Consider the following 12,428-nt stretch of genomic DNA (forward strand, 5'->3'; position numbering starts at 1 on the left):
TTAAACAGTAATGATTTCTTGGTTAATGTCAAGTTGTGATAATAAAGACATTTTAAATAATGTCAACTTTGAATTAAAAGTGTCATAATTTACCAAATAATACTTTATGACAACAGTCATAAATATTCATGAAGGCTTATTCATGTTCATGACAGGTGTTATGTCATGTTTATGACAGTGTCATGTCAGTCTTATTCAACCCCCTTCAAATAAAGTGTTACTGGTATCGCTATCAGCCCAAACTTTTGTATTGGTGCATCCCAGTTCCTGTGGTTTAATGTCCTATTTAATGAGATACCAGAGAAAGTTTCTAAAAGCTCAAAGCATAGAGTTACCCAGTACTGCCCCTGCCCCACCTGTTACCTTATACTGGCTTTGTGCTGGTCGCAAGGAGACTACACTTATAAAAATCAGAATACCAGCAAATAGAAATAGTTATTATGATAACTAATTCTTAGGGGTGCAGCACCTGTACATCAGCCGGCCAATAAATCGGCACTGATTTCCAATAAGCCATATGTTTAGCTCATGATCCTCTTTTTTGGTTGTTTGTAATGCATTAATTTGGTGGAGAGAAACTGTTGTAATTTTTCTCCAGGTTCTGTGCGAATCTCATACCGATCCAGGCAAACTGTTGGGTGTCTGTACTGTGTCTTTGCAGTGGCGTTTTGACCTCTACATTACTGTAGTACAGGTTAAAGTTGATGAAAAAATAATGTGGGGAAAAGTGAGATTTCCAGCTGCTTCCTTTCATTACTGCTACGTGGTTTGTGTATCGCTGTTGCTGGTCTGCAGATGAGGACCGTTATCGCTACGGCAACGATATTTCTGCCTCCCCCCCTACATTGGGTTAGATTTTTTTCAGTGTATCCAGACCTGTCACGATGACAAACTGTCCAGGAAGTTATTACGATAAACGATAATATTGTTGTTTTGAGACTGTTTCCAAGTTATACAGCAAGAACACCTTAGACTGGGCTCAATAAACTTTAAATTCTAATGGACATTTAACACTGGAGCAGGCAGACATTTTTAAGATCCAAAATAAATAAATACATACAAAAACAACTTCTGTCATCCAGTTTTTGGTAGAAAGAGAGAGAAGAGAAAAACAGTAACCTTATTGAGCTCGTTTCAATTTATCATGCTGTCTGTTGACTTATTGCTCATTGGGACAGCCTTAAGTGTATCACGTTTTAGCTGCAGCTGATTGAGCAGCTAATCAGTTGCTTAATCAGATTTCCAGAATGTCGTTCTGGAAGTCTGCAGGTTTCAGAACCGCAGCGGGTTTCCTGGATGTTAACATCTGAACAGGCAGACTCGCCCGTTGCACAACATGCTTTCAAATCTCCACTGATCAACAAGTTGGCTGGCACGCCGCCGGGCGACTTTCACCGCTGTGTTGACACCACACAGCGCCGGGAATCTGTTTCTGCTGGAAGTTTACTCACCCAGGACGTCTGGCAGAGCGCTCAGACCGCAGAGCAGCTGGAAGGACCAACTGAGCTGTCAGGGTTTTTTTTTTTTTTTTTTTTTTTTTTTTTTGTTTGCAGTAGTGTGTATGTGTGTGTGTGGTGAAACAGTAGTGAGTCGCTGCAGTAGGATTGGTGGCCCCTGCCAAGGTGGGAAACGTCATGCTTGAACGTGAGCCAGTTTTGGTTCCTGAGCTTTCTTTGGGTTTCATTTCCCACCGTCGGTCCTGAGCTCCAGGGTCCAGCTCACCACCGGTGGGTTGGTTTCATTCATGGTGGCGCTGCTGGCTGGACGCCTCTGATATTTCAGTTTACATGTTTATCTAAAGGTAGTGGTGTCCAGACTTTTTGAGGTCACAAATTGTTTTACAATGTTTTAAAGAAACAAATGCAAAAAAATAAAATAAAATAAAATTTCATATTTACCAACTAAATAAACAATAAACTCAACACAGAATGTTTTCATACAATATAAGTGTAACAGTTGTAGAATTAACTCAGCTACATAAGCAAAGATTTCTGTGGACCAGTGATCTGTAAATCATTGTGGATTTTAAATAAAAAAGAGTCTTGCAGATTTTTTTAATTAAAAAAAAAAAAAAAAAACACAACAGCAGACTGTGGCTTTTAGTTTTTTTTGTGTCTTTTCGGCAACAAGAACAGGATATGGCTCACTCTTTATTTATTAAAGGATGGAAATTTTAAGCACAAGTAGTGCTTGCTAAATGAAAGCAAGGGTCTAAATGAAGTTCAGAGTGTTGCCTTGATGCTTTCACAGATTTTTAAGAAATCTTTTAATCACCGTGGCAACCATTCGGCTTTTCAAAACACCTGGGTGGACCTGGCTCCGCCTCCAAGAAGCAGCTCCTCCTCTGAGCTGCAGGTTCCAAGCTTCAGAGCTTCCACCCTACGCAACTCCTCAACTCGGCTCCTTCAGACTATCCAGCAGCATTTAGCAAATGCCTGGTGGAACTGTGTATCTGTGAGCTCGTTATAGGAGCTACTTCTCAGTGAAACATGGTAAAAACATCGTTAAAGGGTTAAATATAGGAGCCATGTTGTGATGACTTCCTGAAGGGGGATTTTCACAAAGGAACAGGAGCTTCTTACAGAGATCCAGTTTCAAGGCGCTAAATTCCAAAGTCAAATTTATTAAAAGTCATATCTAATACATACAGCAATTTTATAACAACTGAAATTAATATAGTTACTTGATTGTGCCTTAAAATGGCACCATTTGCCTGGAAAACATAATACTGGCCCTAAATGCTGGATGGAAGTGACCTTTACCCCTTGGTGTGGACATCTCTCCTGAGCTGTAAATCTACTCAGGGTGTGGGGCTGTCACTCCGTCCTCCTTCCTCTTATAGATTCAGCAGCAGGTTCTCACGCCTCACTAAAAGCACCTGCTCTCCAGCAGCAGTGCTGCGGCTGCTATTTCTGGGAGGATGAGAGGGAATTCGTAAAGAGGGGGGATCCACCGCTCGACACCCTCCGTATTTATTTAGGCTAGCAGACGAAGGGATACTCTCTGACAGGGGGATCGATGACGGGCCCCGTCCCAAAGCAAACCCCGGAGGAACGAAGAAGGGCCCCAGCTGCCTCTGCCACCTGACTAACACTCTGACTGTAATACAACAGGACGGTTTTAAAGGCTCCTGACTGAGTCTGCACTGTGAGTAACGATGTCACCGCTCAGATCTGGGATGGAATAAGAAGACCAGTGTTTTTATTGGAGGACTGCATGCAGGATTGGTTGTGTGAGGTCTTCTTATCATCACCGTTAGCGCTGCAGACCAGGCTCCTTCGTGGTCATATGGGTAACCATAGCAATCAGAGTCCAGTGGTTTATGAGGATCAGGAGGAGTCACCCTGCAGCGCTCTTTATTGACTCACCATTCATGCACGGCAGGCCATCGTATCATAGTGTCAGTGTGCTGCAGCAGCAGCACTTTGTGGTTGTGGTATTAAGGGTGACTAATAAGCCGGGGAGTAGAAACCAAGACCCCAGAGGTTTGTGGTTGGTGGTGAGGAAAGAGATGGAGGAGTTACCGCAATGATGAAAAGTAATCCTAGGAGTTGATGTATAAAGACTAACAATGTGTAGTTCTGGTAAATAAGGCCTTAGTGGAGCAGGAGAACAAGTTCATTACCTTAAACATTATTTCATAAGAGCTGGCATAAAGAGCGCTAGTAGCATCCAGGTGCTAAATGGTTAAATTAGCTCGTCAACAGGAAATGAAACCACTTCCAAAGAGTAAGAAACTTTCACTGCTCTGGTGCAGCAAACAATGCAAAGGTGGTCAGACATCAGGAATGACCTTTTTAGAAGTAATATCTGGTTATCAAATAAAGAAAAGATGAAGTTAAAATGCCATAAACTTAATCTGGAGTTCAGCTCCTGTGATGTTTGGAGACAAACCACCACCAGCTCCGTTCTAGATGTGCCAATTTTGATTTTTGTTTTTCTGTCTGAAAAGTCAGTAAATATAGCGTGAACGTTGGTAAATTGTTAACAGTGGGGTGACCATTGTTAACCGCACATGTGCACATCAATGAAAAAGATCGGTTTGTATTGCAGGTATCGACCAGTCTCCCAAAATTAAGAAACTCTATGACGTCTTTTTGATCCACCCTAACAGGTGACGCATTAAATGATCAAGTTTAGCCTAGTAAATTTCTAAAAGGACCAAAGCAGTTGGGCTTATTTTGAGAGGTGATTTCTATTGGTCAGACAGAATTTAAGTGTCGGTGTGACAACTGACATTTAACACAAGAGGTTATTTTTATTTAATGTTAGCGATTCAGGGATCCACTTTTTTCACATCTAGTACCGATACAGATATCAGAGGCTTAGTTTAAAAAAGAAACGCAAATGTTCTGAATTACAACTCTGCACCAGTACAGAAACACACCAACAGCTTCACAAGCTAGTCAAACATGTAAAAACAAAACAACTTTCATTTATTCAGTCGGTGCCACTGGGAATATAACAGCCAATGTAAAATAAATAATAACCTGAAACTGACAATAAACTGGAACAAACTTTCTTTCAAATGATTCAGAAAGTCCAATTAGTAATTCTAAATGTAATGTAAAATAAATAATAAAGCATGACGTCGCTCAGAATTAAACTGATCAGATCTGCTCTTATGGATTGGGAACACTGACACCTGATGTAGAATTTCTTTTTTCAATATCGGGAACGGTGCAGATATTAATATTGGATTGGTGCGTGTCTACTTAATATGAAACACGTGACTGACAGGGCTCAGTGTAGTTTTCATATTTACCATTCTGGAAACGATGGAGAATGTAGTAATAGTCCATTTTTACAATAACTGCATGGTTGTCCTTTCAATTCTGTGTCGTGATATCCCGCTGAGACATAACCTCCACTTCCTGTCTGGTCTTGTCTCCTGCAGTGTTCAGTGAAACATGAGGAGCCGGCCGGGCCGCTGAGCAGCTGAGGGTTGGAGTCGAAGTGCGTGCTCCAGCAGACATGGCGGACAGAGAGGGGCTTCCCATCGCCCCGGGCCAGGTCTACGTCGAGGTGGAGTATGACTATGAGTACAAGGCCAAGGACAAGATGGTGGCCATCCGCCAGGGAGAATGTTACATGTTGGTGAAGAAGACCAACGAGGACTGGTGGCAGGTGAGGAAGGAGGAAGGTGCAAAAGCCTTCTATGTTCCGGCGCAGTACGTCAGGGAGGTGCGACGGGCTCTGATGCCGCCTCAGAAACCCGCCCTGAGGGCCAAGCCCACCGTTCTGGACATTTGTAGGGAATCCAACGAGAACCTCAACAGGCCTCAGCCGGAAATGTCCAGCTTCGGTCGCCCGTCTCCCTCCTCCACCCCGTCGCCGTCCTCAGACCGTGTCACGCCACCCGTTCTCCCCAAGGACGCCAACCAGAACCTGGGGAGTCCACACCACTGCAAGCTGGTGGCAGAGCTGGTTCTTCTCCACAACAACAACAACCACCACAGCAACAACTCGTCGTTGCCACGGACACGGGCCGACTCGCCTCCACTCAAAGCGGGAAACGGCATCAGCAAAAGTCTGGACAGCGACAAGAGCTCGGCTGCGAGCGAGGCGCCGGGAGAAGGGTCCGTCAAACAGCGCAACGACTCGGAGTCTGGAGACGAGCTGAGCAGCAGCTCAACAGAACACATGCAGGTAGGAAACAGCTGTGAATGCTTATCTCTGGGTTTGTTTGGTGGTTTTAGGGAAATAATCCAGAGAATTATACCTGTCTCAAATGTCAAATTGGCACTAAACACCTCGCTGTAGCAGAGCGCCATCTCTGCTGGCTCTCACACAGACACAGCTAAGGTTTTTGAGATCCCATCACATCTTCTTCCATTTTATCCAGTTTATTTCTTCTCTTTCTCCTTGTTATCTCAGCTAGCAGCTCTTGTCCCAGTGAGATTCGGCCCATTCAGTTGAGATTCCAGATGGTTTCCTCACATTCTTCTGCGAAATTACACTCCTTCATTACCCCTTTCACCACTTGACTACAAAACAGTCAGTCCATGGCTAAACAGAAATGAAGTAAAAATACCAGGAAGGTAATGATTTAAATGATCTTGTTGGCTGTGAGGCATCGTTGGTCTGGCTCCTGAAAAAACGTGTTTTCTGATGGAGGACAGCTTTGAACACGAAACCTAAATGTGCTGTTCTCTTCTCATTAGGAATGAGAAGATCCTTTAATCATGTCTTTGCATTTGATCTAAGCTATTCCATTGTATCTCTGGCTGTTTGATTGATGTTGTCCTGTCTTTTCCAGCATTTGACCAGTTTTCTTACTGAATTGCCATGTATTAGGCTCCAAAATTCAACTTTTGCCTCTCTGAGGACAAACATGTTTCATGGTGTGGGTGGTGTTTTCAGGATAATGTAGTGTCCATTTTCTGCTAATCATAGAGTTCTGCATTACAGTTGTCTTCACTTCTGACCCTCTCAGGGTAAAGGATGCTAAATACAAATGCATGGCACCTTTCTCAGATTTTAATTTATTTTCTAAAAAAAAAAAAAAAAAGTATATTATTTTACTTAAATCAGGCTCATTTTCCTTAATTTTGGGAGATCTTCAATCAGCGGATACTCACATGAGAAACCAATCTTATACACTAATCTTATCTACCGCCTCAAAAGTTAGAAAGTCAGTCACTGCCCCCGACTGTCGCTATGCTTATTGACTTTTCAAACTGTATAAACCAGAATCATCCCCAGTTTTCAACACTAAAATCCAAGTAAAATACAGATATGAGATGTGAATACCTCTGCAATGCACGGTAATAAAATAAACAGTCAAACTCAGCTGATGGTGAGTTGTGTTGCTGTTCCACTGTTGGTACATGGGTGATGGTGTCACCACAGACATGGCTGGTGCTTGAAGACAGAGATTCTCTGCAAGGTGTCTGCAGGAACTGAGACTTTCTAATTCTCTCCCAGTGAAAGTGTTGAACTAAATCAGGTCCCCTCATTCCTCCATGGTTTCCTTCTCATCTCTCCGAGTCTGGAGAACGGTGAGAGGGTCGGCAGGAGCTGTGGTTGGTCCCCCTTCGTCTGCTGCATAGGTAGATCAAAGCAAATGACCTTGACAAGGTGGGAGTCCGAGCAGCGCCGCCTTCGCAAACGGTTTGCACACTGTGGCCGTATCCAGGCAGGGGCAGCTTGTTTGAACGCTCCAAAAGCTGCTTGTGTTCTTTGTTCCACGCACTGCTGCAGCAGCCTCCTCCACCACGGAGCGAACAAAGAGGCTGGCTTGAATAGAAACTAGGTCAAATCTGCTGAGGATCCCGCATAGCCCCCAGTCATCACCCCTACCCCCCTGCCATGGGGTCTCACTGTGTGAGCACGAGCATGTGGAAGCGAGAACGCCATGTCTGATGTGCCGTATGAAGTAAGGAAATGTGAGAATGGCAGCACAGTTTTCAGCTCCAGAGCCTCCAGTGTTATGATGGCTGAACAATTTGTGGGTCAAGTCTGGGACTCATGTCAAAGGGTCCAATCTGGGCGAGGAAAGACTCGTTTTCTTTGTCGCTGCCGGTCTTCAGCAAACTTTAGGAATTTATTTCATGCTTGTCAAATCACAGAGATCAAAATAAGCACACATTTCACTCCACTCACATTAACATTGGCAGCTCTTTCAATTTTTTTTAACCATCTTTTTATAGTCAGGGTGCAGTAGAAGGGGCAGGGTGTATATAAAGCACACAGCTGACAGCGTTCAGCCACAACTCCCCGTCGACTTCAGCACAGTTTGGGGTCAAAGGGGCATTTGGAACCCACTCCCACTCTCTTCTGGTTGCTTTGTGGTATTCTGTTAGGTCATTCTGTTTGGCCTGTTGCCAGGCGAGTGAATGACTCAGTGGAAAACGCAATTCTTTCAACTCACCTAATTTCACTGCAGTGAACAAGATCTGCAGGGGTTCCTGCAGAGTTTCTAGAGAACAGTGTCAATTTAAACGGAAGACTTTAATCAGTTTAGCAGATATTTGTTTGAGTTTTCCTCAGCAGCAGGTTTACTACTGATAGTTGGCTGGGTGCCAGTTCAATATATAATAATATAATGTATAATAATATCAAGAACCAGAAATGTTTATCTGAAATCCAAGAACATTCTACATCTGAATGTTTAAAATAATCAAATACCCACTTCCTGACTTCCTTGTGTTGACATTTTTTCACTTCAGCAAGCGGCCCGAGAGTGTTGGAGGCCAAATATGTTCTTCAGCCTTACCGCTCAAAAAGATTAGGTCTTACAGCTAGAGCTGCCTAATATATCAATACAATTTCAGTGTGTGCCATAATGCGATTGCAAAGGATTGTTCTGATGCATTAAATCAAATGCAATCCATCATCATGCTGATATATGAGTGAGTTGGATGAACTTTGATGCACACACCAGATGTAGAATTTAGCAATGGTTGCTTTGATTTTTATTGTCATCACAAGAACATCACACAGTCCTGCTTGTGGGATACCGTTCTTTTTACATCTTTCCAAACAATTAAAGGCTCACCTGAAGCTTCATCTGAAGCTCTGAAATCAGCTCTCATTGACGTAGTCGCCTGATGAAAATTGCATCTCTTTCCCTTCTTGACCCCTGGCCAGGGACAAGTTATTTCACACAGAATTCTCTGCGGTGTGTTGTGTGATTTATCAGAAGTTTGTGGACGTGTTGGGTACAAAATGTCTCCAAAGTGGGACAGAAAAATGCTTGGTTCTTATTAATTACACCTAAGAAAAGCATTGCACTAAAGGTAACAAACTGGAAATGTGGGAAATGCTGAAAGGGTGACATGACCAACACCCTTCATCATGTGGTGGTCCTGCAAGGATCACTCACAACAAGAACTGTCTGTTCCTCCGGCTGTTTGCTGTGATTACTAATCAATCACTTCCCTAAAATAAACCATCATTAAACATCTGACACCTTGCATTAGTGAAATTTCCTAGAAAGGACATTGTAAGGATGCCAGTAGCCACGACAACACGAGGGGCCTGTAAATGCATCTGCACAGATTGTGAAAAGGAAACAGCTGAGTCGGGACCTTGTGGCCGGCTTCCGTTGCCCTGCTCTGTGGTCTTCTTACTTGCTGGCAGTGCTTGAAGGGACACGGGAAGGAAAACGAGGAGGAGGAGGATGGGGTGTTCACCCAACCCTAACAGCCGATGCTCCCAATGGCTGCCAGGGAGAGATGAACGATTTCTTTACAAGGTCACCACTAAAGACGGAGGAGAACAATACAGCTGCAGGAACATTAGTGTCTGAGCATGTCTTCATGCACTGAGTCTAAAACAAATTAAATGATTTTGATGGATTGTCCATCGCACTGTGAAGAAACGCAGCCTGAGCACGGCCTGTGTAAGGCCGACCACGGCTGAGCGAAGATCGAGTGGGAATGTATGGCCGTTGTGTGGTTGCTGGGATTTCTAAGTGCACTTTGAAAACGATTTCTCTCCCAGGCTGGGCTGATCAATTTACCACTGCTATTTAGGCCTAGTGAGCTGGATCACTATTGCTGTGTGACGAGAGCTTTCTCCTACATGAAGCAGCATGATCGCATTGGTGTTTGTTAGCCAATCTGATTGCTCCTCGGTTTTACTGTATGGAAACATCCCGTTCCTAAGCATCCGTTGCCACAATTCCCGGCTAATTGCGTGTTTTGCTGAGTGGATTTGTTCTCCACGGAGTCAGAGTCTTCTGTCTTCCAGCCAACGTCTAAATAAGCGAAGGTCTTTGGAAGCGCATCCAAGAAGAGTTCACGCTCTCGCTTCACCAAGACCTCGTAAATCCCACTAGGAACAAGTGTTCCTCTGCTGAGTCTTACTGCAGCACGGGCTGAAGAAGAGGCCCCGGCTTGTTTTCCACTGCATACTTGGGATTCCTACCTCCAGCCCTGCCTACACACTCTCGCGCACACACACACACACGCACGCACGCACACACACACAAAGTGAGGCAGCAGGGGAGCTGAGCCAGAGAAGGTCTGCTTTACCTTCTAAAGGGAAGTGCCGGAGCTCTGTAAATCTAATATTAAGCTTGAGCAAACGGTGCATCCTGTGTGATCATGTGACAGTCTGGCTCTTTGTCTGCCTGCCTGCATTTTTCTTAGTTTAGCTCGTCTCCGACCCTTCCCCTCTGCTGTCTCGTCTTCCTCCCTGCACACCTGTCTCTGGAGCTCAGCTGTAATTTTTAGAGGAGATGGTTCTCATCCTCACATCTGTTCTCAGCTGAGAACATGTCTTGGTTTTTTGTGAAAGCTAAGCTAAGAAGAGTTTTCATGTAAAACATTGACCAAAGATTTATCATGTTGAGATTGTTCTACTCCTTTATGATCTTTTTTTCCCTTCTATTTTTCTTGGGCTGAAGTCCATTGGCAAAAACTAGAAGGTTATTTCTGTCCATCATCCATCATAAGGGAAATGGTGGTAAATCAACCCATTTCATCAATTTTGAGAGCTATTTGAGATATTTGATATTTGCATGTGGGCACAATCTTATCCATCTACCACCGCAAATGTCTGAAAATCAGCCAGACCTGATAGAGCCGACCACCAGGTCACATTTGCACGTCTGTGGTTATTGATGATCACGGATAAATTAATAAGTTGCAAACTTAGCGAATTTGTTGCATGGAAATAGGGCTCTAGCAGATCATGGAGTATTCTGGGAGGTCAGTATTACTTCCTCTGCCTTTTGCTTGTTTGCACTGCAAAGCATCTGAGACGCTGTGTGATGGACAATAAAAAAAAAAAGATGGATTTTTATTTATTTATTAAATAACATGTAATCAAGTACAGTTTTCATGGTCGTTACATTTTAAAAACAATATTTTACCATGGTAACTAAAGATCCACTTTCGATACCGATATTAGAGGTTTAGTATCGGCTGATCCGATACAGAAAAACAGAGTTGAATTGACTTAAGGTGTGGACATTTATCATCATCTTGATCATTTATTATGAAAAATTTCTTATCATAAGAACTTATTGATGTCACAAGTATTTTTAGTCAGTGAATAAAAAAAAACAAAACTTAAAGTATTATCAGTAATGTTATTTTTGCTACTCTATTGTCTATACTGTTTGCTCCACGAAAGCATTAATGAATATCAATACATTCAAAAATTATTAATTACAGTTATTTAGATTACACTTTTTCAAGTAAGTGATGTCCTGAAGAAGCCTGTTTTAAACAGAAATGCTTTTCAATAACAGTGTTTGTTTCATGCTGACACATCCATACACCTACCTAAAAAAGAAGTAATAGATTTTTTAAATTATTATCTCCACCATTATCACAATAATACCACAAAATATTATGTTAAAATTTGAGATTCATATCGCCCAGTCTTAATGGTAACCATTACAACTGTTTAAACTCTTCTCAACAGGCTGCGGTCTCTTTACTCATGCATGACTGCCTCACATGCAGCTCCAACTTTTAATATAAAATCAGTTTAAATTTCCTGCATACCTACACAGGCGTATTGAGAAGACACATAATTAGCTCCAGCTCCACTGGGGTAGGATAATAGATATCTGCTGTTGTGTAACGGCTGAAAGCAGCAGGCATGTAACTGAAGAACGCGGCTGACAGAGGAGCGACGTCAGGCCTCTTGTTTTCTGCAGCTCTCTTCTCTCCGCCTGTCAGCCTGTGATGCAGCACCGATTACTCCCAAAAGAAGATGACTGCGTGCTTCACCTATCTCATTTGCTCTCCTCCTCCTGTTCCTCACCCCGCTGCTCGCTGTGGTTCCTCCAGTCCCTCACCTGTCTCTCTGGGCTCGGCTCACTTCAGTGGCTCAGCGGACCGGGACGGTATGTACCCGCAGAAGGGAAGGACACCAAGCTGGCCTGGTTCTGATAGTACAGCCCTCATTTATCCTGAGCTAACCGCCGCAGCTCGTGTTCCCTCTGCGTTCTCATGACCCGGTCCGGTCTAATCAGGCTGAGCTGCCCCGTCTCTGTGGTATTTCACCTTGTTGGAGACTTCCAACACCAGCAGTATCATGGCTTTGTGTCAACGCACCGTTATATAAACAGAACCTTTCTCACACCAGTTCCCAGTCACTCCCCACAGTGGCCTCTCACTACTGGAACAGATAGACGGGCCATGAGGTTCTACTGAGCTGATCTGGGAACAGCCAGCAGGTTTTGATTCCCTCAGCATCACTAAGTTGTTCTGATCACCTCTCTGCTTTGCAAAGCACCAAACTTACAAGAAGTTAAGAGTCTATAGCAAATGTCGGCCCATTCTGATCCTGATCCAAGTAACTTTGCTGATATTCATTTAATATTTTTGCGTTAAAAAAAGCTTTTAGAATTATAAGCAGAAAACCTGAGGGAGTTCCAACAAATCAATTATTGTTTAACTTAAAGTTAATGAAATTTTCCAACGTGGTGGACTATATATTCTGGAAGTTATGTTTAAAATACATAA

At 43.3% G+C, this 12,428-nt stretch overlaps 1 protein-coding gene across 4 annotated transcripts in view; it reads left to right on the forward strand.

Annotated features, from left to right (window-relative positions):
- arhgap12b (Rho GTPase activating protein 12b) overlaps window positions 1-12,428 on the forward strand; it is a 61,060-nt gene that overhangs the window by 1,487 nt on the left and 47,145 nt on the right. For all 4 annotated transcript variants that reach the window (XM_016675626.1, XM_016675627.1, XM_007560676.2 and 1 more), the window contains exon 2: window positions 4,898-5,649. In XM_016675626.1, coding sequence (XP_016531112.1) covers window positions 4,975-5,649 — 675 coding nt within the window. In that variant the 5' untranslated portion in view covers window positions 4,898-4,974. The remainder of the gene's footprint in view (window positions 1-4,897; window positions 5,650-12,428) is intronic.

This window comes from Poecilia formosa, unplaced genomic scaffold, assembly GCF_000485575.1.
Source record: "Poecilia formosa unplaced genomic scaffold, Poecilia_formosa-5.1.2 Scaffold118, whole genome shotgun sequence".
Taxonomy (NCBI): Eukaryota; Metazoa; Chordata; class Actinopteri; order Cyprinodontiformes; family Poeciliidae; genus Poecilia; species Poecilia formosa.